The sequence below is a fragment of the Somniosus microcephalus genome, chromosome 4 (assembly GCF_052327205.1).
Source record: "Somniosus microcephalus isolate GS21.2 chromosome 4, FLI_Smic_1.0, whole genome shotgun sequence".
Lineage (NCBI taxonomy): Eukaryota > Metazoa > Chordata > Chondrichthyes > Squaliformes > Somniosidae > Somniosus > Somniosus microcephalus.
In genome coordinates this window covers 266,956,835-266,984,830 of record NC_140990.1, presented here as the reverse complement: position 1 = coordinate 266,984,830, position 27,996 = coordinate 266,956,835, and the positions used below count along the sequence as shown (strand labels likewise).

The window sequence follows — 27,996 nt, the reverse complement described above, 5'->3', positions numbered from 1 at the left end:
GGTGGCGGGGGGCACAGCGCAGCCAGTGTTGGAGCAGTAAATGACTGACCGCAACTTCAGGATTTCCGCATTAGTGTGCGCATGCGCTAAATCCTGAAGTTGCGGTCAGTTTCAAAGGAGTAACCCACCACAAATTCCGGACCATTGTTTTAGTAGTAGTGCATATAGATCTTTGACCCACTATTGAGTTGTATGGTTTAGACTCTTGCCTCGGCTTTACATCTATTTTAAAGGTCTCTGCCTTAACGTGACTCCTATATTTATAAAATGTACAGCTGTGCATCTACTCTGTGTCCTAATGGAAATTTCTTGTATTCATCAAGGCTAATTTTACAAATGCATACTTTTAGCAGGGAGCCTTGCCCTGCCAGGAGCACATATGGAGAAATCGCACCTGCGATCTCCAGTATGGGTCCGTTGTGGGCATGGTAGTGTGCTTTCATAAAATTGGCATTATAGTTTCTATTTTGAAACGATTGCAAGTGCAGCAAGTAATATTTAAGCAAAGTAAAACCAGAGAGGTAATACAGCTACTCACTGAAATGATGAACAAGTAATATTCAGTTCTGTCTTGACAGCTTTGTTGTCATAAATGTTTGCATATTGTTTTTGGCTTGCATTGTCTTCATTCTATTGAATATTCTACTCCTGGTTGTTAATTCAGTATTCTGTTCTATTTACAGGAACTATTTAAGCAGTCATTTCCAGCACAATTAAAGAAACAACAAGAACAGTACAAGGCCCAGAAGAAGGCAGCAGCAGGTGGTAACAAGAGCTTCCAGACCCCTTTGTCTAGTCCGAAATCTGCTGCTAGTTCACCAGCACACCAGAAGCTGCCTACAGTTGATGGTAACCAGTTAAGCCCCTTGATAACAAGTGCACTTGTAGCACAGCAGCAACCTAATGGGGTAATTCAGAGTGTCATTCAGGAAGCCCCTTTGGCACTTACGACCAAATCTAGAATCCAAATTAAGAATACTGATAAAGTAGTTACAAACTCTGGTAGCACTACATCCTTTTCACCACTTCCCCTGGGTTCTAATTTGAAGAATCATTCCAGCAATCATGTGGCACCAGTTCGACGTTCTACCTCTCCTGTATTATCCCAGAGTTCTGCTAAAGACAAATTAGTGAGTATTAAGATCACTGCACCTGTCCAGCAGCAACATCAGCATCATTCTACCCAATCTTTGGCTGATCATTTCAGAGGGATTGATTCTGATGTCCCAAGTAGCAAGGATTCTGATGTGTCAAATGAAGATGAAGATGACGATGATGATGACGATGATGACGACGACGACGATGATGATGATGAAGAGGATGATGAAGAAGATTCTGATAGCCAATCAGGTTGGAATTGATATTAAAGCACTTTAAACCTTAACTGATTTTAAATGGAGGTTTTCTACCAAATGTAGAGGGTAAAATTCGTGTTGGGCGATGGCGAATCAGCAACCTATTTTGCACTCTGCCCGATCTTCCTTCCCATTGAAGTCAGTGGAAAAGAAAATCTCGGGGTGTATAAAACAGGCTGCTGATCTGTTATCACCCGTTTTGTGCTACTGCCCAAGACAAATTTCACTCCCATAGTGTTCATAGCCTAGTGGTTCCTAGACCTCCATTTAAAATCAAATAACAAATTCTGCTTAATATTTTTCCACATACTAAATTGGTTCTGTGTGTATCAATACATTTTTCAAATATAACATCAATTTTAGAAGAACAGATCCTGTTAGAGAACATTTAATTCCTCACCATCCAGTGCCTTACTTCTGAATGTAAGTTTTTTTAATCAAATCACTGCAATCTCTTGATTGCTGCAAATTATTTTCATAAACATCAGTAAACCAATTAAGTATCAGAAAATAATTAAAAAAGCACTCTTGCTCAGATGATAAGTTGGTGCAGTACTATTTTGATGCTATGATATTCAATTTCCTTTTAAGTCTGCTGTGGAGAATTTTACATGGTACAAGTAACATTTAGTACTGCATAGGTTTCTTTTTATCACTCTTCCTCTTCCCCATCACCTAATCAAGTAGATCTATATGGCTGAACTCAACGTTTCATTAGGGCTTTAAACTAATAAGGGGGAGGGGGGTTCAGATAAGGGTAAATTTATAAGTCTGAAGAGAAAAGTCAAGGCTGCAGAGCAGAATGAGAAACAGAGTTAATGTTTCAGGACAGTGACCTTTCATCAGAATCTGACAAAAGGTCATCGGCCTGAAACGTTAACTTTGTTTCTCTCTCTCTCCACAGATGCTGCCTGACCTGCTGAGTATTTCCAGCATTTTCTGTTTTTATTTCAGATCTCCAGCATCCGCAGAATTTTTCTTTTGTTTCTGTAGAGCAGAGTAGCGATTTTGGTAAAACCAAGCAGATTGTGTCAGGAAGGGTTAGAGAATTTAATAACAGTAATATGGCATTAGCGACTAAGGCCACATCAGGGAAAAATAGTAAAACGTTAAAATTAAAGGCACTATATCTGAATGCATGAAGCATTTGTATCAAGATAGATGAATTAATAGCACAAAGAGATAAATGGGTTTGATCTAGTAGCCATTACTGAGACATGGTTGCGGGTGACCAAGGTTGGGAACTAAATATTCCAGGCTACTTGACTTTTAGAAAAGATAGGCAAAATGGAAAAGGAGGTGGGGTAGCCCTGATACTAAAGGATGAGATAAAGGCAGTAGGGAGAAAGGATCTTAGCCCAGAAAATCAGGATATAGGATCGGTATGGGTGGAGCTAAGAATAACAAAGGAAGGGCAGCAAACATTGGTGGGAGTAATTTATAGACCTTCTAATAGTAATCATAGTGTTGGGTAGATTATAAATCAGGAAATTTGAGGAGCATGTCATGAGGGTAATGCAATAATCCTGGAGGACTTTAATCTTCATATAGACTGGGCAAACCAAATTGGCAAAAGTAGCTTGAAGGACGAGTTAATAGAATGCATTCAAGACAGTTTTCTAGAACAATATGCTGAGGAAACAACTAGAACAGGCTATTTTAGATCTAGTTTTCTGCAGTGAGACAGGGTTAATTAGTAATCTTGCAGTAAAGAATCCACTGGGGAAGAGTGATCATACTATGATAGAATTTCATATTAAATTTGAGTGATGTGGTTAAGTCTGAAACTAGGTCTTAAATTTAAACAAAGCCAATTACAGAGGTATAAGGGGCGAGTTGGCTGAGGTAGATTGAGAATTTAAATTAAAAGATATGACAGTAGATAAGCAAACATTTAAAGAAATAATTCATAATTCTCAATGAATATACATTCCCTTGAAGAATAAAAACTGCACCGGAAAAGTGATACAGCCATGGCTAATTAGAGAAGTTAAGGATAATATTAGATTAAAAGAAGAAGCTTACAATGTTGCCAAAAAGAGTCGTAAGCCTGAGGATTGGGAGGGTTTTAAAAATCAGCAAAGGATGACCAAGAAATTTATAAAGAAGGAGAAAATAGAATATGAGAGTAAACTAGCAAGAAATATAAAAACAGATTGTAAGAGCTTTTACAAGTATGTAAAAAGGAAGAGATTAGTGAAAGTAAGCATGGGTCCCTTCGAGGCAGAGACAGGAGAAAGATGTATAGAATAGGCCTATACTCTCTGGAGTTTAGAAGAATGATAGGTGATTTCATTGAAACGTATAAAATTCTTAGAGGGCTTGGCAGGCTAGATGCTGAGAGGCTGTTTCCCCTGGGTGGAGAGTCTAGAACTAGGGGTCATAGTCTCAGGATAAGGGGTCAGCCATTTAGGACTGAGATGAGGAGACATTTCTTCACTGAGGGTTGTGAATTTTTGGAATTCTCTACCCCAGAGGGCTATGGACGTTCAGTCGATGAGTATATTCAAGACTGAGAGAGATTTCTGAGCACTGAGGGAATCAAGGAATATGGGGATTGGGCGGGAAAGTGGAGTTGATGTAGAAGTTCAGCCATGATCTTATTGAATGGCAGAACAGGCTCGATGGGCTGTATGGCCTATTGCTGCCCTATTTCTTATGTTTTCATGTTTCATTTTTGTTACTTTCTAGTACTTATAAATATGAGGAAATGCTGGGTAATAATTAATTCCTTTTTTCTGAAGGTGACTGTCCTACAAATGATTGAAGCTAGTCAAAAGTATTTATTTTGCCATTTTTTACCCTCGCATTGATTCCTTGCTGAGGTACAGTTCCACAGGCATGACTCCCCTCTGGTACACGACTGAAGTGGTCATTATTTGTGTTAGCCAAGATGATGAGTATTGGTGCTCGATCATCAGGGAGCCAGGTCCAGTCCTATCCACACCCGATGTCCATACATGTGCATTTCCAGTAGCTGACACTAAATAACGATCAGGAGCAGGACTCTGACGAGATAATGTTTCTCGCCTTCCCCCAACTCATGGGTGCATTGCCTGTCAGGAGACATTTATTGCATCTCCAATCTGGCATTTAATTAAACCACACTTGTCCAAGTTACTGTTAATTTTGTCCCTGATTATTGTTACCAAAAGCTTCCACACTACTGAGGTTAAAGTGACTGGCCTGTAGTTGCTGGGTTTATCCTTGCACCATTTTTTGAACAAGGGTGTAACATTTGCAATTGTCCAGTCCTCTGGCACCACCTCTGTATCCAAGGAGGATTGGAAGATTATGGCGATTTCCTCCTTAACCTCCCTCAGAATCCTAGGATGCATCCCATCCGGTCCTGGTGACTTATCAACTTTAAGTTCAGACAGCCTTTCTAGTACCTCCACTTTATCAATTTTTTTGTCATCCAGTATCTCCACTACCTCCTCTTTCACTATGACTTTGGCAGCATCTTCTTCCTTGGTGAAGACTGATGCAAAGTACTCATTTAGTACCTCAGCCATGCCCTCTGCCTCCATGCGTAGGTCTCCTTTTTGGCCCCTAATCGGCCCCACCCCTCCTCTTACTAACCGTTTATTATTTATATGCCTATAGAAGACTTTTGAACTCCCTTTTATGTTAGCTGCCAATCTATTCTCATACTCCCTCTTTGCCCCTCTTATTTGCTTTCTCACTTCCTCTCTGAACTTTCTATATTCAGCCTGATTCTCACTTATATTCTCAACCTGACATCTGTCATACGCGCCCTTTTTCTGCTTCATCTTACTCTCTCTTTCATCATCCAGGGAACTCTGGTTTTAGTTGCCCTACCTTTCCCCCTGGTGGGACTATACCTCGACTGTACCCGAACTATTTCCTCTTTAAAGGCAGCCCATTGTTTGATTACAGTTTTGCCTGCTAATCTTTGATTCCAGTTTACCCGGGTTAGATCCCTTCTCAAACCACTGAAATTTGCTTTCCTCCAATTAAGTATTTTTACTCCCCTACTGACACTTGCTCTACTTAACCCACCTCATTCCCCAGAACCAGATCCAGCAATGCCTCCTTCCTCGTTGGGCCAGAAATATACTGATCAAGAAAGTTCTCCTGAACACACTTCAGAAATTCTTTCCCCTCTCTGCCCTTTACACTATTATTATCCCAGTCTATATTAGGATAATTGAAGTCCCCCATTATTACTACTCTATAGTTCTTGCATCTCTGTAATTTCCCTGCAAATTTGCTCCTCTATATCTTTCCCACTAGTTGGTGGCCAAATGTGCCATTTCCTACTTAGTATCTATCTAAATGTAGCAAGAACTGGAGTCAAACAGAGAAAACTTTGTCCTCTCCGCTCCAGCTTAATTAAATATATTGCATGCTGTTATGTGATTTCAACTTCAGAAGGCAGAAGAAATCACACTACCAGATCACAGCTCAGATTATGAGCCAGTAGACTAATTTAACATCAACTCAAATTTCTCTCCACGGATGTTGCCTGACCACCTGAGTTTTTCCAGCATTCTCTGTTGTTAAATGAATAGTACTCAGTACAAACCATATATTCACAGTAATTACAAAGCCTAATATTCTTCTCAATGTTAAAACAGCAGACACTTTACCTGCACTAACCCTTAACCTTAAACTGACCCTTGAAAAATGTTTGTTTCCTTCATTACTAGAGTCCTCTGACTACTGAGCGCAAGCAGCCAAATATAAACCTACCTCCTGTAGTTCCTTGCTACAGACTTGTCTGTCCAAGGGTCTAAAATGAATCATGACCATGTCCCTCTTGCAAACAGATATAGCTGTCAACCAAACCTATTAGTTTAAAAAAGATTCCCAGCATGTTAACCACATGAGCTGTTTGAATTGAATGGAATGGCTTGACCCGTTGATTAATTCCAACCACTTTGAATGATGTGAGATAGGTCCCCATCCAAGCACAATAGGAGCAATCAACCTATGCATAGGAAAGCCTTATCCTAGCGTGTGTAAATCAGCAGGTCTGGGATGTGTATTCTCTGCAGCCTGAGAAATAGATAGCAGTAACCAACTTTAGTCCTGTATGTGCTGTGACCAGCAAGAAAGAACCAATAACTAATCCATCATAGGCAAAAATGCTTCAAAATATCCATTCATTAGTGCTATCTTGGATTGATGGAAGGCTCGATTTTCATTTGTTCGTATATGCATTTGAGTGCACATCTTTGTGATTTAAGATTTCTTGTTTTTAATCCTAATGTAACTTTCCAAATAATAGTTAGTTATTACACAATATAAGATACGACCATGTGTTCTGAAATTTACATAAGTACCTGATAACAAATCAATTACACGTTAAAAGCAGTAAAATTTACAGTTTTTCGGTGAATGTTTTAGTAAACCCAGGCTGAAACGTTACTTGTGTTTATTCAATTAAAATAACATGGCTCTTCTATCACAACTTCTTGTGAGCTGAAGCTTATGTATACTTCCCTAATGCAGTGTATAAAAAGCGTGAAGGAATTTAACATAAAATTTTACTCACATTTTCAGTTATCTACTGGAAACGTAATTTAATGGCTTCAGAAATGCAATTGTGATTTCTATTTTATACATTTGCAAAGATGTAAAGTTAAAAGTTCAAATTAAAATTGGCACTATTTATGATTAACTTAACCTTAGATTTATTTCTTGCTACCCATGTTTTTTGGAATTATAGAATTTCTAAAATATTTAATTTATTATTTTCCACCAATTAGAGGCTGACAGTGACTCGGAGACAGAAACAGATGGATCTGATGATGAGGTTAAGGAACAAGATGAGACCGAAACAGAGAATGAAAAAGAAGAAATTCCTCATAAATTCAACAAAGCTGCTCATTCAAGTCACACTACTTCCAGTCATTCAGCCCACTCAACACCCATTAGCCTCCATGTATTGAAGACTCCAAAGTCAGCACCTGGCTCATTGGCATCGGGATCTACGACACTGGCCTACACAGGGACTCCATCATCTTCATATGCCCCATCTACACCATCTGGTAATATTTACTTTCTTTTTGTACCCCATTTTTCTGCCAGTTTTCTTCCTGCCTCTCTCTTCCTGAAGACAACAATTCCTTGTTGGAATACATTTTCCAGGGGTGCCAGGCATCCTTCAGCACTTTTCAATTCTTTGTATCAGCTTAGAAAGTGGGCTGGTGAGCAGTTCTACCGTGGCATGGGGAAAAGTGGCAGCATCACAGCTAAAATCTGCTCCTGTCCTTCCTCATTTTCACATAAGCACACTTCTTATGGGGCTGCTGGACAACAATCAGGAGTGGTAAAACTGGTCAATTTTTCACTCCCTAACCAGGGTAGCTGAGGCCAATTGTAGTGCCCATACAGCTGCCTTGGCTGAAATCTGATAATGCAACACATAGTAGGGATCAAACCTAGGCTCTTCCTGGTCAGCATGGCTCAGCTGGTTAAAGCAGTGAGAAGCTGAGTCATTAGATTAGTGATTCTATTTCTTTTTTATTGGTGTGTTTTCATTGTGCAGTAATTACTGTAGTATTTGCAACAAATTGTGTTTTTTTACGTTACTATAGTAACATTCTGAAGTGGCAAAGTACATCAATCTTCAATTTTTCAAAATATTTTGGATCTATGATTACATCTGTGGTTGAATACTTGAAAAATAGTCTTTGTATTTCATAGATATGATGGCAATAACCTGGTTTATCAGTAATGTTGCCATTTTGGGCACTAAAGTAGATTTGGTTTGTGAGGGAATTGGAAGGCAGGGTGTCAGTGCAATGGCATATCAAATTGGTACACACCAATGTGGCCATGTTGATTTAACTATGGCTATGTGCTTTTGCACTGGAATGGAAGGAAAGCTGGAGGGAGAGTCACAATGGACTGTTCTTATGTGCTTCCTAGAACATGGAGTGACATTGGTAAAGCCCTATGAGCATGGGCATAGGCCTCAAATATAAAATTGTAGATACTACTTCTAAATTTTGGTCCCCAAATTCTACATGCTAGTGGACATTTTTAAGATAGGCATTATCCTCCATCCCTCCCCCCCCCAATTTTTTTTTTAATGTAAAACATTTTAACATTCTGGCTAATTTTAGAATTATTTTACAATTTTCACTGCAAATTTTTTTTTGAAACATGTCAAGTGAGGTTGGTAGCTAGTGTAGCTTGAATCAGTTATGCAGGTCTAAAAGGATCGAGGGTACTTTGTCAATAGGCAAAAAATGGGCAAGGATATAATGCACTGTGGACACAATTAATATGAAATTTAAGACTGAGTTTATTGCAGGTTTGCTTAAACAATAAACTAGTGCAATAATAAGCAGATTGTGACAGGAAGGGACAGAGCGTTTAATGGTAGCAGTGCAGCAGAGAATAAGGTCAAAGCAGGGAATAATGGTAAAAAATTTAAAATAATGGTTCTTTATCTGAATGCACGAAGCATTCGTAACAAGATAGATGAACTAGTGGCACAAATAGAGATAAATGGGTTTCATCTAATAGCCATTACAGAGACATGGTTGCAAGGTGGCCAAGGTTGGGAACTAAATGTTTCAGGGTACTTGACGTTTCGAAAAGACAGGCAGAATGGAAAAGGAGGGGGAGTAGCCCTGATAATAAAGGATGACATAAGGACAGTAGTGAGATAGGATCTCTGCGTGGAAGATCAGGAAGTATTATCACTATGGGTGGAGATCAGGAATATCAAGGGGCAGAAAACACTGGTAGGAGTAGTATATAGGCCCCTTAACAGTAGCTATACCGTTGGACAGAATATTAATCAAGAAATAATAGGAGCTTGCAACAAAGGTAATGCAATAATCTTGAGGGACTTTAATCTTCATATAGACTGGACAAATCAAATTGGCAAAGGTAGTCTGGAGGACGAGTTCATGGAATGCATTCGGGACCGTTTCCTAGAACAATGTCATGGAACCAACCAGGGAACAGGCTATTTTAGATCTTGAATTGTGTAATGAGACATGGTTAATTGGCAATCTCATAATAAAGGATCCTCTGGGGCAGAGTGATCATAATATGTTAGAATTTCACATTAATTTTGAGATTGACTTGCCTAAGTCCGAAATTAGAGTGTTAAACTTAAATAAAGCTAATTACATAGGTATGAGGGGGCAAGTTGGCTAAGGTAGATTGGAAAAATAGATTAAAAGGTATGGCGGTAGATAAGCAGTGGCTAGCATTTAAAGAAATATTTCATAATTCTCAACAAAAATACATTCCATTGAGAAACAAAAACTCCACGGGAAAAGTGATCCAACCATGGCTAACTAAAGAAATTAAGGATAGCATTACATTGAAAGAAGAAGCTTATAATGTTGCAAAGAATAATAGTAAGCCTGAGGATTGGGAGAGTTTCAGAAACCAGCAAAGGTTGACCAAAAAATTGATAATAAGGGAAAAAATAGAATATGAGAGAAAACTAGCAAGAAATATAAAAGCAGATTGTAAGAGTTTCTACAAGTATGTAAAAAGGAAAAGAGTAGCAAAAGTAAACGTTGGTCCCTTAAAGGCTGAGACAGGAGAAATTATTATGGGGAATAAGGAAATGGCAGAAATGTTAAACAAATATTTTGTATTTGTCTTCACAGTAGAAGACACAAAAAGCATACCAAAAATGGTGGGGAACCAAGGGTCTAATGAGGGTGAGGAACTGAACGTAATTAATATAAGTAGAGAAAAAGTACTAGAGAAACTAATGGGACTAAAAGCCGGCAAATCCCCATGACCTGACGGCCTACATCCTAGGGTTCTAAAAGAGGTGGCTGAAGAGATAGTTGATGCATTGATTTTGATCTTCCAAAATTCCCTAGATTCTGGAATGGTCCCAGCGGATTGGAAGGTCGCAAATGTAACACCGCTATTCAAGAAAGGAGGGAGAGAAAAAAACAGGGAGCTAAGCGAGTGGGCAGTAAGGTGGCAGATGGAGTATAATGTAGGGAAATGTGAGGTTATTCACTTTGGTAGGAAGAATAGAAAAACAGAATATTTTTTAAATGGTGAGAAACTTTCAAATGTTGGTGTTCAGAGAGATTTGGGTGTCCTCATGCAAGAAACACAGAAAGCTAGCATGCAGGTACAGCAAGCAATATGGAAGGCAAATGGCATGTTAGCCTTTATTGTAAGGGGTTTGGAGTATAAGAGTAAGGAAGTCTTGCTACAATTGTACAGGGCCTTGGTAAGACCATACCTGGAGTACTGTGCACAGTTTTGGTCTCCTTATCTAAGGAAGGATATACTTGCCTTGGAGACGGTGCAACGAAGGTTCACTCGATTGATTCCTGGGATGAAAGGGCTGTCCTATGATGAGAGATTGTGTAGAATGGGCCTATACTCTCTGGAGTTTAGAATAATGAGAGGTGATCTGATTGAAACATACAAGATTCTGAAGGGGATTGACAGGGTAGATGCTGAGAGGTTGTTTCCCCTGGCTGGAGTGTCTAGAACTAGGGGGCATAGTCTTAGGATAAGGGGTAGGCCATTTAAGACTGAGCTGAGGATGAATTTCTTCACTGAGCGTTGTGAATCTTTGGAATTCTCTGCCCCAGAGGGCTGTGAATGCTGAGTCTTTGAGTATATTCAAGGCCGAGATAGATAGATTTTTGGACTCTAGGGGAATCAAGGGATATGGAGATCGGGCGGGGAAGTGGAGTTGAGGTCGATGATCAGCCATGATCTTATTGAATGGCGGAGCAGGCTCGAGGGGCCGTATGACTTACTCCTGCTCTTATTTCTTATGTTCTTATGCAATAATTTGATATCTGTGCTTGAATTTATCAAGATAACATTATTAAAATTTCTAGCTTTTTTCTGCTATATCACGAGCCTGCTTAAAAGAAAAAATAGATTATTTGATCTCTAAGACTTGTTAAATTTTGTATTGGTACTGGACTAGCAATCCAGATGTCATGAGTTTAGAACTCACCATGAAATTGAATTTGATGAATCTGGTAATTTGTTGGCTGGCGGCAGGAAAAATTACCTTGAAAGCTGCTGGATTTTCATTAAAAATACAACTGGTTTACTAATGTCCCCCGGGGAATGGAACCTGGTCTGGCCTACACTATGTGGTTGATTCTTCATGCCCTATGAAGCAATCTAGCAATCCACTCCATTGTAAGCAATGGGCAATAAATGCCAGCATCACCCACCACAGCCCCAGAAAAAAAAACTTCAACCATCAATCACGTAAGTTCCAGCATTTAATCTGAGTCCTCCAATTACAGTAATAAGTTAGCTGTGAATTCGAGGCAGAGCAGAAACCAAATGTTTAGACTATTTTTCAAATAGTGCAATTCCTAATCGTCAGTTGCACATCTTTGTAATTGCAAGAGACACACACGTGCATACATCTATTGATTCTACACTGGATAAGATTTCTACTCAAATGGCAGAGAAAGGAGCTTCTGCCAAATGTGGTAACATTTGTATGCTTATATTCCACAACGTAACTTCAAGATCCATGGTTTTTATTAAATGGTACAAATCAATTTCACTGATTATATCATCCCTATGGTATTGACATTAAGTATGCTAATCAGTGGACAAAAGCAGTTAAACATGGACAACATGGCTTAGAAATTCAGCCATGATTCTGGAGATCAACCCCACCACCGTTCAGGGGACGCACAACCTGTGCGTGGTGTACTTTGAAGAGAGGGACGTTGCGAGGGCCGAGGCTTGCCTGTCCGAGACCTTGACCTTGGCGCCAGATGAGGACTACATCTATCGTCACCTGAGCATTGTGCGCAGCAAGATAGCAGCACAGGGCAACAGTGGCCTGTTGGAACATTCAACGGCAATCACCCCGACGAGCCGGGTAGTGGAAAAAATCTCGATCGAGAATCTGAAGGGGCATGGCAGCGAACGGAGAAAAGCTTCTGAAACAATGAACGCTGCTGAAGGCTATACAGAATTTCCCAGCAACTCTAAACAATCCCAAAATGGTCTGAACAAATGGATAAAGAAAAAGTCCAATAAAGAGATTGGAGATTGAAAAGAAGCGAGCTGTGGCTAGAAGAGATTGACCGTTGAATAGAAAGAAAATTGCGAAACCTAAGGATGTGTATTGTGGCAACAATGGTTTACAGTTCCCTGCCATGCAGGGAATGTTATTTTATGCTTAAATGGGCAAGGATATAATGCACTGTGGACACAATTAATATGAAATTTAAGACTGCGTTTATTGCAGTTGGAGTTGGATTTCCCTACCCCCTCTCTGCCGATCACACCTCCCCAGAGGTCTGTGTCCTTTCCAACTCTGGCGTTGAAGTCGCCAAGGAGGATCAGCTTGTCGCCCGTTGGGACTTGGGACAGGGATTGTTCGAGGCTGGAGTAAAATTCCTCTTTGGTCTCGTCTGTGGCTTCCAGTGTTGGGGCGTACGCACTGATGACTAGCGCACTGGTTTCGGGCTAGGGTGAGTCGAAGAGTCATGAGGCGCTCGCTTATACCACTAGGGGAGTCTCTGAGACGCCCGACCAGTTCATTTTTTATGGCGAAGCCTACCCCATGGAGGCGGCGTTCTTCTTCGGGTTTGCCTTTCCTGAAGAAGGTGTAACCACCGCCTTGTTCCTTGAGCTGGACTTACCCTGCCCGCCGGGTCTCGCTTAGGGCGGCGATGTCAATGTCGAAGTGTCTGAGCTCCTGGGCAACGATAGCAGTACGGCGTTCCGGTCTGTCACTGTTGGGGTTGTCCATGAGGGTCCTGACATTCCAGGTCCCGAACTTCATTTTAAAGGGTGGAAGATGCCTGTGCGTGAATTCTTTTAACGTGGGGTGGTCGTTGCACACCAGCTACCACACGGGCTTGACAGAGCAAGGTCTTGGTCCAATGGCAAGGGGATCCAAGACGATTGGAGACCAGGCTCTGCTACAACGGCCTAGCACACACACACAAACATATTCCTACTGTCCTCTTCCCTCCTTCCCGCAGGTCCTCTTTGCCTGGGTTTCGTAGGATGCATTGTGGTCCTCCCGACCTCGCTGTTGGCCCGTGCCGCACCTTCACTGGGCCCCGACCCCGCTGTTGGTCTATGCTGCGCCACTCCTGCGCCTTGACCTCGCTGCTGGGCTCGTCCTCGTTCCTGGGTCCCGGCCTCGGACGTGAATGATGTTGTCTCTCTCGGGATCAAATTAGCATTGATATTCTCGCTTTGGGAGCTAAGTTTAAGTGAAGAGCCAGTGCTCACTGAGAACAAAGAACAGGCATGGCCGGGTGATGGGCAGTTGGCTCAGGTAACTTTAACCTTGCAGCTTGAACTTGCAGTTAGGGATAAAAATGCACCCACTATTAGAGCCAGGGGAGCTTAAACAGAGACATGGACCATGTACAGCAGGCACCTCAAAGCACTGGAGAGGTACCACCAACGCTGCCTCCGCAAGATCCTGCAAATCCATTGGCAGGATAGGCGCACCAATGTCAGTGTTCTTGCTCAGGCCAACATCCCCAGCATCGAAGCTCTGACCACGCTCAATCAGCTCCGATGGACAGGTCACATTGTCCGCATGCCCTATATGAGACTCCCAAAACAAGCGCTCTATTCGGAGCTCCGGCACGGCAAGAGAGCCCCAGGTGGGCAAAGGAAACACTTCAAGGACACCCTCAAAGCCTCCTTGAAAAACTGCAACATCCCCACCGACACCTGGGAATCCCTGGCCCAAGACCGCACAAAGTGGAGGAGAAGCATCCGGGAAGGCGCTGAACACCTCAAGTCTCTTCGCCGGGAGCAAGCGGAAGCCAAGCGCAAGGAACGCACGTCAACCCAAGCACCCCACCCAACTGCCCCTTCAACCACTATCTGCCCCACCTGTGACAGAGACTGTAGGTCCCGCATTGGCCTCATCAGTCACCTGCGAACTCATTTTTAATGTGGAAGCAAGTCATCCTCGGTTCCGAGTGACTGCCCAAGAAGAAGAAGGTTATTTTATGCAAACTTAAATAGGAATCATAATTCATACCAATAAAACCAATGGTTTTTCTGAATGAAAATTTAAACACTAATTTAACAAAACTTCAAGGCTCCTACCTCCAGTCACCTTCATAAACTAGAAGCAATAGCCTTTCATGTATGTAGAAACAGTATACAGAGCTTGGAAAAAGCAGCTTCTATTAAAAATGTTGTACTTCAGGGCTGTAACACAATCCAAGGGTTTGGACATTCTTGAGCAAACCCAGTTATTTGCTCGTCCAGTAGATCAAAAGATTTCCAGGTTCTTCCCCCCCCCAGTTGTTCAATGAGTAAGTGAATCTCAACATGTGGGACTTAACAGATTAGTAAATTCCCAAGTTGAAATTCGGGCGCGTGAGAAGTTAGCTGCTTTCACTCGGGGCAGCGGTACACCACCGCAATTGGCCTTGGCGTCTCTGGGCTGAGGGAGTGTGGAAAATCTGCCCGGGTCCCCCTTGGTCATTGTTTGGTGGCCCTGTTGGAAAGTGCATGTGGATAAATGCCATGACCGGATGGGCTTGGCTGAAAATTTTTCTCCACCCCCAATGGTCTAATAGCCAGAACAATGCTCAATGACTAGGCTCGCTCTTGAAGAAGAGCCATGTGGATGGATGAGCCACGTGTTGAGCTGTCTTTTGGACCGAGGCCCCGTCTGCCTTCTCAGGTGGACGTAAAAAATCCCGCGGCCACTACTGGAAGAAGAGCAGGTGAGTTCGAAGTGGTGTCCTGGGCCAATATTTATCTCTCAACCAAGATCACTTAAAAAAAATTAAAAAAAAGAAAAAAACCAGATTATCTGGTCAGTATCTCATTGCTGTTTGTGGGAGCTTGCTGTGTGCAAATTGGCTGCCACGTTTCCTACATCACAATAGTGATTGCACTTCAAAAGAAGTACTTCATTGGCCGTGAAGCACTTTGGGACGTCCTGAGGTCGTGAAAGGCGCTATATAAATGCAAGTCTTTCTTGCTTTCTGCCCGTCACATTGAGGGCTTAAAGAGTGTGCACAATTCCAGACAAAAGTGCGCCGTCCGTCATATTAGTGGAGGAGGTTGCGCTGGCGGTAGGAGCGCATGCCTTCAACATTTTAAGTTCAGAATAATGTATGTAAATTCGGGTCCTGCGCTTCAGCCAGGACCTGTTTTCTATTTTCGATCACCCCAGTGCTTCACTCGCTACATGCTGAACTCTCACAGCACAATGTGGTGCTTACCAGCAGGAAGGCGCCCTCAACAGCGCTATTTAAAGGGATCATGCAGTACTTACAGGTTAGTTGCTGGTTTATCATTTCCGGCTGCTGCTTGAATTCTAGGTCTATTTTTGGTGTGTCGTATCACTCTGGAAAGTTCCCGAAGGCTGTGTTGCCTGCCCGGTGCCAGGGTTAAGGACATCTCTTCTGGGCTGGAAAGAAACTTGGAGTGGGAGGGGGAGGATCCAGTTGTCGTGGTCCATGTTGGTACAAACGACGTAGATAGGACAAGGAAGAAGGTTCTGTTAAAGGAGTATGAGCAGCTAGGGGTCAAATTAAAAAACAGAACCTCAAGGGTAATAATCTCTATTATTCCCTGAGCCACGAGCGAATTTGGCTAGGATAAATAAAATTAAAGAGTTAAATGCGTGGCTCAAAGACTGGTGTGGGAGAAATGGGTTTTGCTTCTTGGGACACTGGCACCAGTACTGGGACAGGAGGGAGCTGTTCCGTTGGGACGGACTCCACTTGGCCAGTGCTGGGACTAGTGTCCTGGCGAATCGTATAACTAGGGCTGTAGAGAGGGCTTTAAACTAATTAGTGGGGGGGAGGTTTCTAGAGAGCAAATAACAGAAATGACAACGGAGAAGGTCATAGACTTAGGTAGCAGTGGGGAAATTAAAAAACAGAACGTGTCAGGAAGGGACAGAAGGTATGGAGTAAAAGGTAAAGTAGTAAAAGGGGAAAAAACAGGAACTAAGTGTCACAAAACATATTTGAAAGTTCTTTATCTGAATGCACGTAGCATTCGTAACAAAATTAATGAGTTAACGGCACAAATAACTACATATGGGTATGATCTTGTGGCCATTACAGAAACATGGCTGCAGGGTGACCATGACTGGGAATTAAACATACCAGGTTATTCAACAATCGGGAAGGACAGGCAGTAAGGGAGGGGAGGTGGGGTGGCTATGTTAATAAAGGAAGGAATCACTATAATACAGAGAAATGATATTGGGTCAAAGGAGCAGGATAGTGAAACAGTTTGGGTAGAGATAAGGAATAATAAGGGGAAAAAAACACTAGTGGACGTAGTCTATAGGCCTCCAAACAGTTGCAACTCTGTTGGACGGAGTATTAATCAGGAAATAGTTGAGGCTTGTAATAAGAGAACAGCTATAATTATGGGGGATTTTAACTATCATATTAACTGGACAAATCAAATTGGGCAGAGCAGCCTTGAGGATGAGTTCATCGAGTGTATTAGGGATGGGTTTCTTGAGCAGTATGTAACTGAACCGACCAGGGGGCAAGCAACCTTAGATTTGGTCCTGTGTAATGAGACAGGATTAATTAAAAATGTCCTAGTAAAGGATCCCCTTGGAATGAGTGACCATAACATGGTTGAATTCCATATTCAAGTAGAGGGTGAGAAGGTTGGATCTCAAACAAGCGTGCTGAGCTTGAATAAAGGAGACTATGACGGTATGAGAGCGGAATTGAGTAGTGGACTGGGAAAATAGATTAAAGGGTAAGACGGTACATGATCAGTGGTGTACATTTAAGGAGTTATTTTACAACTTCCAAAAAAATATATTCCACTGAGGGAAAAAAGGGTGTAAAAGAAAAGATCGCCATCCGTGGCTAAGTAAAGTAATTAAGGATAGTATCCGACTAAAAACAAGGGCATATAAGGTAGCCAAATCTAGTGGGAGGATAGAAGATTGGGAAGTCTTTAAAAGACAGCAAAAAATAACAAAAAGATTGATTAAGAAAGGGAAGATAGATTATGAAAGTAAATTAGCAAAAAATATAAAAACAGATAGCAAAAGTTTCGACAGTTATATAAAAAGAAAAAGGGTGGCTAAAGTAAATGTTGGTCCCTTGGAGGATGAGACCGGGAAATTAATGGTGGGAAATATGGAGATGGCAAAAACGCTGAACAAATATTTTGTATCAGTCTTTACGGTAGAGGACACTAAGAATATCCCAACACTGGACAAACAGGGGGCTCTAGGGGGAGAGGAGCTAAATACGATTAAAATCACTAAGGAAGTGGTACTTGGTAAAATAATGGGACTTAAGCCGGATAAATCCCCTGGACCTGATGGCTTACATCCTAGGGTCTTGAGGGAAGTGGTGGTAGGGATTGTGGATGCATTGGTAATAATTTTCCAAAACTCCCTGGACTCAGCAAAGGTCCCGGCAGATTGGAAAACTGCTAATGTAACACCCTTATTTAAAAAGGGTAGTAGGCAGAAGGCTGGAAACTATAGACCTGTTAGCCTAACATCTGTGGTTGGTAAAATGTTAGAGTCCTATGTTAAGGAGACAGTAACGGGACATTTGGATAAACATAATTTAATAGGACAAACTCAGCATGGTTTCATGAAGGGGAAGTCATGTTTGACAAATTTGCTTGAGTTCTTTGAGGAAGTAACATACAGGGTGGATAAAGGAGAACCAGTGGACGTAGTGTATTTAGACGTCCAGAAGGCATTTGACAAGGTGCCACAGAAAAGATTATTGCTCAAGATAAAAAAATCACGGGATTGGGGGTAATATTCTGGCGTGGGTGGAGAATTGGCTCTCTAACAGAAAGCAGAGAGTTGGGATAAATGGTTCATTCTCAGACTGGCAATCAGTAACTAGTGGTGTTCCGCAGGGGTCAGTGCTGGGTCCCCAACTCTTTACAATCTATATTAACGAATTGGAGGAGGGGACCGAGTGTAACATATCAAAGTTTGCAGATGATACAAAGATGGGAGGGAAAGTAGTGAGTGAGGAGGACATAAAAAACCTGCAAAGTGACATAGACAGGCTAAGTAAGTGGGCAGAGATTTGGCAGATGGAATACAATACTGGAAAGTGTGAGGTTATGCACTTTGGCAGGAAAAATCATAGAGCAAGTTATTATCTTAATGGCAAGAAAATGGAAAGTACTGTAGTACAAAGGGATCTGGGGGTCCTGGTGCACGAAACTCAAAGTTAGTATGCAGGTGCAGCAAGTGATCAAGAAGGCCAATGGAATGTTGGCTTTTATCGCTGGGGGGATAGAATATAAAAACAGGGAGGTATTGCTGCAGTTGTACAAGGTATTGGTGAGACCGCACCTGGAATACTGCATACAGTTTTGGTGTCCATACTTAAGAAAAGACATACTTGCTCTCGAGTCAGTACAGAGAAGGTTCACTCGGTTAATCCCGGGGATGAGGGGGTGGTCATATGAGGAGAGGTTGAGTAGATTGGGACTCTACTCATTGGAGTTCAGAAGAATGAGAGGCGATCTTATTGAAACATATAAGATTGTGAAGGGGCTTGATCGGGTGGATGCGGTGAGGATGTTCCCAATGATGGGTGAAACTAGAACTAGGGGGCATAATCTTAAAATAAGGGGCTGCTCTTTCAAAACTGAGATGAGGAGAAACTTCTTCACTCAGAGGGTGGTAGGTTTGTGGAATTTGCTGCCCCAGAAAGCTGTGGAAGCTACATCATTAAATAAATTTAAAACAGAAATAGATAGTTTCCTAGAAGTAAAGGGAATTAAGGGTTACGGGGAGCGGGCAGGAAATTGGACATGAGTCTAGGTTCGGAATGGTCATGGCCCTGTGGGTAGTGGAGCGGGCCCAGGGGCCGTGTAGCCTGGTTCTGCTCCTACTTCTTGTGTTCTAATTCTGTGTTAGATTTCAGGAGATGGTTTTATTCCTGTTCCTGGCTGGGGTGGAGATCGCCTTTACAGAAGGTAAGTACTGTAGAAAATATAGGGACAGAGTGATCTGGAAGAGTTTCGATCACCTAGATGGGTCGGAGAGGAATTTCCCAGATTTTTTCTCCCAAATTGGCCATTGGGTTTTTTATCTGGTTTTTCGCCTCTCCCGGGAGATCACATGGGTTCGGGTGGGATGGAGAGTGATAGAAGACTTGAGGTTAGGATCAGATCAGCCATGATCTTATTGAATGGTGGAGCAGGCTCGAGGGGCCGATTGGCCTACTCCTGCTCCTATTTATTATGTTATGTTGTCTGCACAAAGAGATCTTGTTGGTCTTGCATTGTTGTTCTTTACCTCAGTCTGGCTACAGCTATGGGTGGTCACATTAGGACTGCCTTTGGGGCTGGAGGACGAGGGGCAGCAACAAGGAAGATACCATGGAGCAGGAGAAGCTGCCAGAAGAGGTGGGGAGGAGGAGGGCACAGAACAGGAGGCCATATCCACAGAGGGTCTTCAGGGGACACTCCTGTAACGTCCACTTTACCGAGGAGCAATGGCTTCATCAAGGAGGCTGTCACCGAGCTATGTCATCTGCTGCAGCTACAAGTTGAGCCTCGAACCTGAGCATGGCAGCACTGCCTGTGGCTGTGAACAGCACAGTGACCTGAACTTTTATGCCACGTGCTCTTTTCAGACTGCACACAGATTGCCTTGCTTCCTATCCGTAGCTGGTTTCCTTATCAATCGAAAGTGATTCCACTCCCTCAATTTATAGCTGATCTGTGACCGCAAACAGCACATCATGCAGGTCTGTGCTCTCTATCCCGGCAGCAGTCATGACTCATCATGCGCCAGTCCCCTCTGCTGCATTTATTCCAACCAGGCCGCCAAGCTACAGGCTGGCTATTGTGCGACAAGGGCTATCCCTTCCTGACATGGCTCATGGCTCCAATCAGGAACCCGCTCGTAGCTGCAGAGCACACCTACAATGAGAGCTATGCTGCCACGAGAAACCTGATCGAGCAAACAATCCACGTGCTCAAGCAATGCTTCTGCTGCATGTTCTATTCCACGGGAGTTTTGCAATACACCTCTGAGCGGGTATACAGATATGTCGTCATCTGCTGCATGTTGCACAATTTCGCCATCATGAGGAACCATCCCTTACCACTACCTGGGCAGCAACAAGGCGGAGAGGCAGGGACCACAAGGGCCCCTATCTGCTGAGCACTCGGTGCTTCCCCAGTGGATACAGCTTGCGAGATTGAAGGCTGCTGAGCTTCCATTAAGGACACCAGATGGCCTTGGAGAAGAACCTCAAGCAGCTTTGGGCCTTGAGGGCCCGGATGAAGACTGCAACCTCTCGGCATGGGCTGGAGCAGTCTGTCCCGGTCGGTTAGATGGTACCAGCAGGGGCACTGGTGGGGAGCAGGCATACCGTCATCCTGAGAGAAGTACCACTCTGATGGAACCAAGGCCACTCTCCTGGCACCCCTCAGCATCCCTAGGACTCTGCTGGAAAACAGAATGCAGGAGTGATGTGAACCCCTGGAAGCCTCTTTCAACAGTGTCCCCCAAAGCCAAGATTGCAGCCATCTGAGCTTCCATGCCAGCAGTGTGTGCTGTCACAGTAGCCCCAATTTGTATACTCCATCATGGTAGGTTCCACTGTGGTGTTGATGGAGCTGACCACTTGGTCAATTATAGACCAGTAAGCCTGACATCGGTAGTGGGGAAAATGCTAGAGTCCATTGTAAAAGATGTAATAGCAGAGCACTTGGGAAGCAGTGACAGGATCGGAGAAAGTCAACATGGATTTACAAAAGGTAAATCATGCTTGACTAATCTACTGGAATTTTTTGAGGATGTAACTGGTAATATAGATAAGGGAGAATCAGTGGATGTGGTGTATTTGGACTTTCAGAAGGCTTTCGATAAGGTCCCGCATGAGAGATTAGCGTGCAAAATTAAGGCACATGGGATTGGGGGCAAGGTATTGACTTGGATAGAGAACTGGTTGGCGGACAGAAAGCAAAGAGTTGGAATAAACGGGTCGTTTTCCGAGTGGCAGGCAGTGACTAGTGGGGTACCGCAAGGATCGGTCCTAGGACCCCAGCTGTTCACAATATATATTAATGATTTGGACGAAGGAATTGGATGTAATATCTCCAAATATGCAGACGACACAAAGCTGGGTGGGAGGGTATGCTGCGAGGAGGATGTCATGAAACTCCAGTACGATTTGGACAGGTTAGGTGATTGGGCAGAAACATGGCAAATGCACTATAATGTGGATAAATGTGAGGTTATCCACTTTGGTGGCAAAAACAGGAAGGCACATTATTATTTGAATGGCAATAGATTGGGAGAAGGGGAAGTGCAAAGAGACCTGGGTGTTCTTGTGCACCAGTCGCTGAAGGTAAGCATGCAGGTGCAGCAGGCGGTTAAGAAGGCAAATGGTATGTTGGCCTTCGTAGCGAGAGGGTTCGAGTACAGGAACAAGGATGTCTTGCTACAGTTGTACAGGGCCTTGGTGAGACCGCACCTTGAGTATTGTGTGCAGTTTTGGTCGCCTTATCTGAGGAAGGACGTTCTTGCCATGGAGGGAGTGCAGCGAAGATTCACCAGGCTGATACCTGGGATGGCAGGAATGACGTATGAGGAGAGATTGTGTCGATTGGGCTTATACTCACTGGAGTTTAGAAGATTGAGAGGGGATCTCATCGAAACCTATAAAATTCTGTCAGGCCTGGACAGACTAGATGCTGGAAGGATGTTCCCGATGGCCGGGGAGTCCAGAACCAGGGGGTCATAGTCTAAGGATAAGGGGTAGGACATTTAGGACTGAAATGAGGAGGAATTTCTTCACCCAGAGAGTGGTGAACCTGTGGAATTCTCTGCCACAGAGGGCGGTGGAGGCCAGTTCATTAAATATATTCAAGAAAGAGTTGGATATATTTCTTAAGGCTAAAGGGATCAAGGGATATGGGGAGAAGGCAGGGACAGGGTACTGAATTTGAATGATCAGCCATGATCTCATTGAATGGCAGAGCAGGCTCGAAGGGCCGAATGGCCTGCTCCTGCTCCTATCTTCTATGTTTCTATGTTGGACAGACTGGCCTCCATGCACAAGCTTCTGGCAGGCTGCCCAGTGCACCAAGCATTTCCCGATATATGTCCATAACCCTTTTTCGGTAGCTTGGTCCCTCAAAGTCATCATCTGAGTCCTCTGCAGCAGAACTAACATGCAACCTCGTGCTCTGGTGAGATGGCACCTGTGGTGTTCTATCCCCCTACCCTAGCTCATGCCCATTAATGCCCGGTGAGTCACAGCATGCAGATACCTCATCCAATCTAGTCTCTAGTCCGTGTGGTATTCGTATCTAAGCTGATGCTTGTGAGCATCAGATCAAATGATGGTGCATCTTTATGCTGGGCTCCTTTTCCTCCACTGGCTGAGGGGTGTCGACATTCTCAGCAGCTGAAATGAAAGAGAGGGACAAGGGTTAGATTGTAGTTTTAGGAAGATCAGAGAGAAAGAAGTGGGTGTTGAAAGCATCTGCAGCTTGTCATGCAGAGCCCGTACCGTGAGGGAGACTTCAAGAAGACATATTGACTTCAAGAAGACATAGACGGGCTGGTGGAATGGGTGGACAGGTAGCAGATTAAATTTAATGCAGAAAAGTGCGAAGTGATACATTTTGGTAGGAATTACAAGGAGAGACAATATAAACTAAAGGATACAATTATAAAAGGGGGTGCATGAACAGAGACCTGGGGGTATATGTGCACAAATCGTTGAAGGTGGCAGGGCAAGTTTAAAAAAAAAAAAAAAAAAATTTAAAAAAATACGGGATCCTGGGCTTCATATATAGAGGCATAGAGTACAAAAGCAAGGAAGTAATGATGAACTTTTATAAAACACTGGTTCGGCCTCAACTGGAGTATTGTGTCCAATTCTGGGCACCGCACTTTAGGAAGGATGTGAAGGCCTTCGCGAGGGTGCAGAAAAGATTTACAAGAATGGTTCCAGGAATGATTTACAAGAATCAGTTACGTGGATAGACTGGAGAAGCTGGGCTTGTTCTCCTTAGAGCAGAGAAGGTTGAGAGGAGATTTGATAGAAGTGTTCAAAATCATGCCTAGGCAGAGTAGATAGAGAGAAACTGTTCCCATTGGCGGAAGGGTTGAGAACCAGAGGACACAGATTTAAGGTAATTGGCAGAAGAACCAAAGGCGACATGAGGAAAACCTTTTTACGCAGCGAGTGGTTAGGATCTGGAATGCACTGCCTGAAAGGGTGGTGGAGGCAGATTTGATTGTATCTTTTAAAAGAGAATTGGATAAGTACCTGAAGGAAAACAATTTTTAGGGCTATGGGGAAAGGGCGGGGGAGTGGGATTAGCTGAAGTGCTCTTGCAGAGAGTCGGCACCGGCTCGATGGGCCGAATGGCCGCCTCCTGTGCTGTTACCATTATATGATTCTATGAGAAGAGACCAAGAGGATTAGGTATATTTTCTCCAGAAAAGAGAAGACTGAGGGGTGACCTGATAGTGATCTTAAGCTTATGAAAGGGTTCGATAGGGTAGACATAAAGATGATGGGCCAGATTTTCAGTGTGCCGTGAGGCGGGCTTTCAGGCGTGCGGGGGGCAAAAATCCCAAATTCGGGGGTCCCGACACCATCCCGCCCAAAACCCGCCTCCACATAAGTTTCAAGGGAGGCGGGTACCCGACCCGCCGACCTGAGGTGGGAAGGGATTAGTGCCAATTAACTGCCTGTTAACAGGTAGTTAATAGGCAGTTTTTAGCCTAATCCCTATTTTGAGGGGTGTTGTGAGGGATTCCCGACTGCTCCAAACCACGCCAGGTTAGAGCAGGCGGGCCGTCGGGTTGAAGGTGAGTGATTGGTGCATGAGTGCAAAGGTAAGTGTGTTTGGTGTGTTTAAAGTGTGTAAAGAAGTTTTACTTACCTTAACAGCCTTTCTTCCTCTAGGCTTCGGGAGTCTAGGCACTGAAAGCCGAATGGCTGCGATCTGTCAAAAGTGACAGTCTTCAGCTTCCAGTGTCGGTGAGAGTTCTAACTGAGTCTGCGTAGAAGGACTCAGGTTAGAAGTCAGACTGTCAGTGTTTGACAGCTTCAAACAGCTGTGAAACGCTGATATTTCATCTGTCAAAAACTCTTGACAGATGAAATTTCAGTCTGTGACGTCACCTGTTGCCGGGTGGCCCTTAATTGGCCTGCTGAGCCCGCTGGGCGGGCTCAACAAGGTCAATCAAGGGAAAATCGCGTTGATTGGCCGGACGTCGATGGAGGCGGGACTAAAACCCGAAAGTTGTAGTCCCGCCTCCTTCCCGACAGCTTAAGGAAAATCCAGCCCGATGTTTCCACTTGCGGGGGAGATCAGAACTAGGGATTATAAATATAAGATAGTCACTAATAAATCCAATAAACAATATAGGCGGAACTGCTTTACCCAGAGAGCGGTTAGAATGTGGAACTTGCTACCACAAGGAGTAGTTGAGGCGAATAGCATAGATGCATTTAACGGAAAACTAGAAATAGAAAGATATGTTGATGGGGTGGGAGGAGGCTTATGTGGAGCATAAACACCGGCATGGGCCTGTTGAGCCAAATGGCCTGTTTCTATGCTGTAGATAGTATGTATAAAGAAACTCTATGACGTCTCCAGTGGCTACGGCCTCCGCTCTGCCCCTTCCCATGATGGCCAGCAAGCTCTCTTCAAGGGGGGAGAGGGTGTACAGGCAGGCTCCTTCTCCTCCAGTGACAGTTTGTTACCTGGTATTGTGTTTAACCTTCTCCTGCAAGAGGGGAATATGTTAGTGAGAGTCTTGTGAGATGCTTCGAGAATGTGGCTGTCATGGTGGATTCAGATACTCGATGCAAATTGTTATCAAACTAGGACAGGCAGCGGAATTGGAGGAGGCAGCTTAGGAATAACAGAATGTGTTTGACAAAATATGTAAGTGGGCAGAGTGGTGGCATATGAAATTTAATCTAGAAAAGTGTGAAGTGCTGCATATAGAAGGGAAAACCGTTAGCTACTTCAACACCATACATGGTGCACTAAGAATGAAGTTGAAAGAGACCCAGGAGTCTTGGTAGACTCGATGCTCAATGGCCAACCAATGCAGAGCAACAGTCAACAAAGCCAATAGAATGTTGAACTACATAGCCAAAACAGGAGAATATAAATCTAGGAAGTCATGATCAAAGCAGTGAAAGGTACATTTAGGACTGATAGCAGGAAACTCTTCACACAGAGTGATCAATGCATTGAGTAGTGGATATATGACCATTTTAGAATAAATGCTGCGATGGTAGAACTTTAGGATCTTTCTGGATGGATGAATTATGGTAGGGTGAAGGACCTTCCTCAGACCCAAGTTGGAAATTTCACCTTGGATGCTAGTGATTTCCAACTACTGTTGCTCAATTCTGTGTGTGTGATGCCTAATGGAAGTTGCAGTTTTCACTTGCTCCTGTAGAAATACAATTCCGAGTGCAATGTGGCAACCCATGCCACATGGCAACCAGTCAGATCATTTACAAATAAACGAGGCTTGAATAATGAAAAGTAAAATAAAAAGATTGTTTTTTTCCCCCAGTTTAAGCCATTATTAAAATTAAGAGAGAATGATGATTTGAGATGAGACTGTTTTGTGGCGAGAGGGGGGAATGATTGAGACACTGATTTTGAGCTTGTACATCTCGGCTGAAGTAAGCCGTACAGGTTCAGCTATGGCGAATGACTAATTGGTCATTGGCGACTCGACTGTGGGAGGGTGGCGGTTTCTCTTGGGGTACGGCAACATCAACAACTTCAAGAACAAGTCCACATCAGAAATGAGAGAGAAAAGCATCTTTTTTATAATCACTTAAATAACTGAGAAAAAGGAAGACTTTGGGGAAGCAAAAAGGAAGATTAAATAAAGTAGTTGTATCAAACAAATAGTGGAAATGGAGCAAAAAGCTTTTTGTAATATTAATTGAGTAGTAGTAGTTTTGGGAGAGAACGAAGGAAGTTACTTGTTTCTTTAAATTTTGTTATGCTTAGGCAAATAGTATTACAAATATATCTGAGGCCGTCAGTAAGTTGATTAATATTTTTACCTCATGTCAGTTATGTAATACATTGCTTAAGTAGATTTGCTGTGTTACAAGGATGAGCAGCTTTTTGCATCTAGACTGGAGTGGGAGCACAGCAAACATCAGAAACCATGCTCCAGATCCGAGGTTACTCATGAGCAATGGCGTAGATCTGGTTATCCTCAATTAGTTTCTGGTGTATTGCGTCTAACTATATTTAATTACTAACAGTAATTCACTTTTGAAAATATCAAAACTCTATTTTGGATATATACATCTATTGGTAGTAAATTACACTTTTTATCAGTTGAATTTCTGAGAGGGTGGGGGAAAAAGAGAAATTGAAATTGTGGAATTGATTTAGTACCACTGGCTTCCAGAAGTGATTTACAATTGCATCTGCATCCTGTGAATCATAGAATGGTTACAGCATGGAAGAAGGCCATTCGGCCCATTTGGACCCTTTCCCCGTAGCCCTGCAATTTTCTTTCCTTCAGGTACTTATCCAACTCCCTTTTGAAAGCCGTGATTGAATCTGCCTCCACCATACTTCAGGCAGTGCATTCCAGATCCTAACCACTCGCTGAGTAAAAAATGTTTTTCTTATGTCGCCTTTGGTCCTTTCGCCAATCGCCTTTGGTCCTTTCGCCAATCACCTTTAAATTTGTGTCCTCTGGTTCTCGACTCTTGGGAACAATTTCTCTCTCTCTACTCTGTCCAGACCCCTCATGATTTTGAACACCTTTATCAAATCTCCTCCCCCTCTTTGCTATAAAGAGAACAAGCCCAGCTTCTCCAGTCTATCCACGAAGTCCCTCATCCCTGGAATCATTCTCGTAAATCTTTTCTGCGCCCTCTCTAAGGACTTCACATCCTTAATAAAGTGTGGTGCCCAGAACTGGACACACTACACCAGCTGAGGCCGAACCAGTGTTTTATACAGGTTCATCATAATTTCCCCGCTTTTGTACTCTATACCTCTATTCATGAAGCCCAGGATTCTGTAAGCTTTTTTAACTGCTTTCTCAAGCTACCCTGCTACCTTCAACGATTTGTGCACATATACCCCCAGGTCTCTCTGTTCGTGCACCCCCCTTTAGGATTGTATCCTTCAGTTTATATTTCCTCTCCTCATTCTTTCTACCAAAATGTATCACTTGGCATTTTTCTGCGTTAAATTTCTTCTGCCACGTGTCACCATTTCACCAGCCTGTCTATGTCCTCTTGAAGTCTATCACTATACTTCCAAGTTTTGTGTCATCTGCAAATTTTGAAATTGTGCTCTGCACACCCACATCCAAGTCACTAATATATATCAAGAAAAGCAGTAGTCCTAGAACCAACCCCTGGGGAACACCACTGTATATCTTCCTCCAGTCTGACAAACAACTGTTCACCACTACTCTCTGTTTCCTGTCACTTAGCTAATTTCGTATCCATGCTGCCACTGTCCCTTTTATTCCATGGGCTTCAACTTTGCTGGCAAACCTATTAATGTGGCAGCTTGTCAAATGCCTTTTGAAAATCCATGTACACTACGTCAACCGCATTGCCCTCATCAACCCTCTCTGTCACCTCATCAAAAAAACTCGATCAAGTTGGTTAAACACGATTTGCCTTTAACAAATCCGTGCTGGCTTTCCTTAATTAATCCACACTTGTCC

The 27,996-nt window shown here is 43.1% G+C and overlaps 1 protein-coding gene across 22 annotated transcripts in view; it reads left to right on the top strand.

Annotated features, from left to right (window-relative positions):
• baz2ba (bromodomain adjacent to zinc finger domain, 2Ba) overlaps positions 1-27,996 on the top strand; it is a 367,748-nt gene that overhangs the window by 196,066 nt on the left and 143,686 nt on the right. For all 22 annotated transcript variants that reach the window (XR_015078191.1, XM_085986373.1, XM_085986365.1 and 19 more), the window contains 2 exons: positions 684-1,350; positions 7,091-7,372. Coding sequence is in view for 21 of the 22 variants with exons in the window: in XM_085986373.1 (XP_085842499.1) it covers positions 684-1,350; positions 7,091-7,372 (949 nt within the window). In the remaining variant the exon portion in view is untranslated. The remainder of the gene's footprint in view (positions 1-683; positions 1,351-7,090; positions 7,373-27,996) is intronic.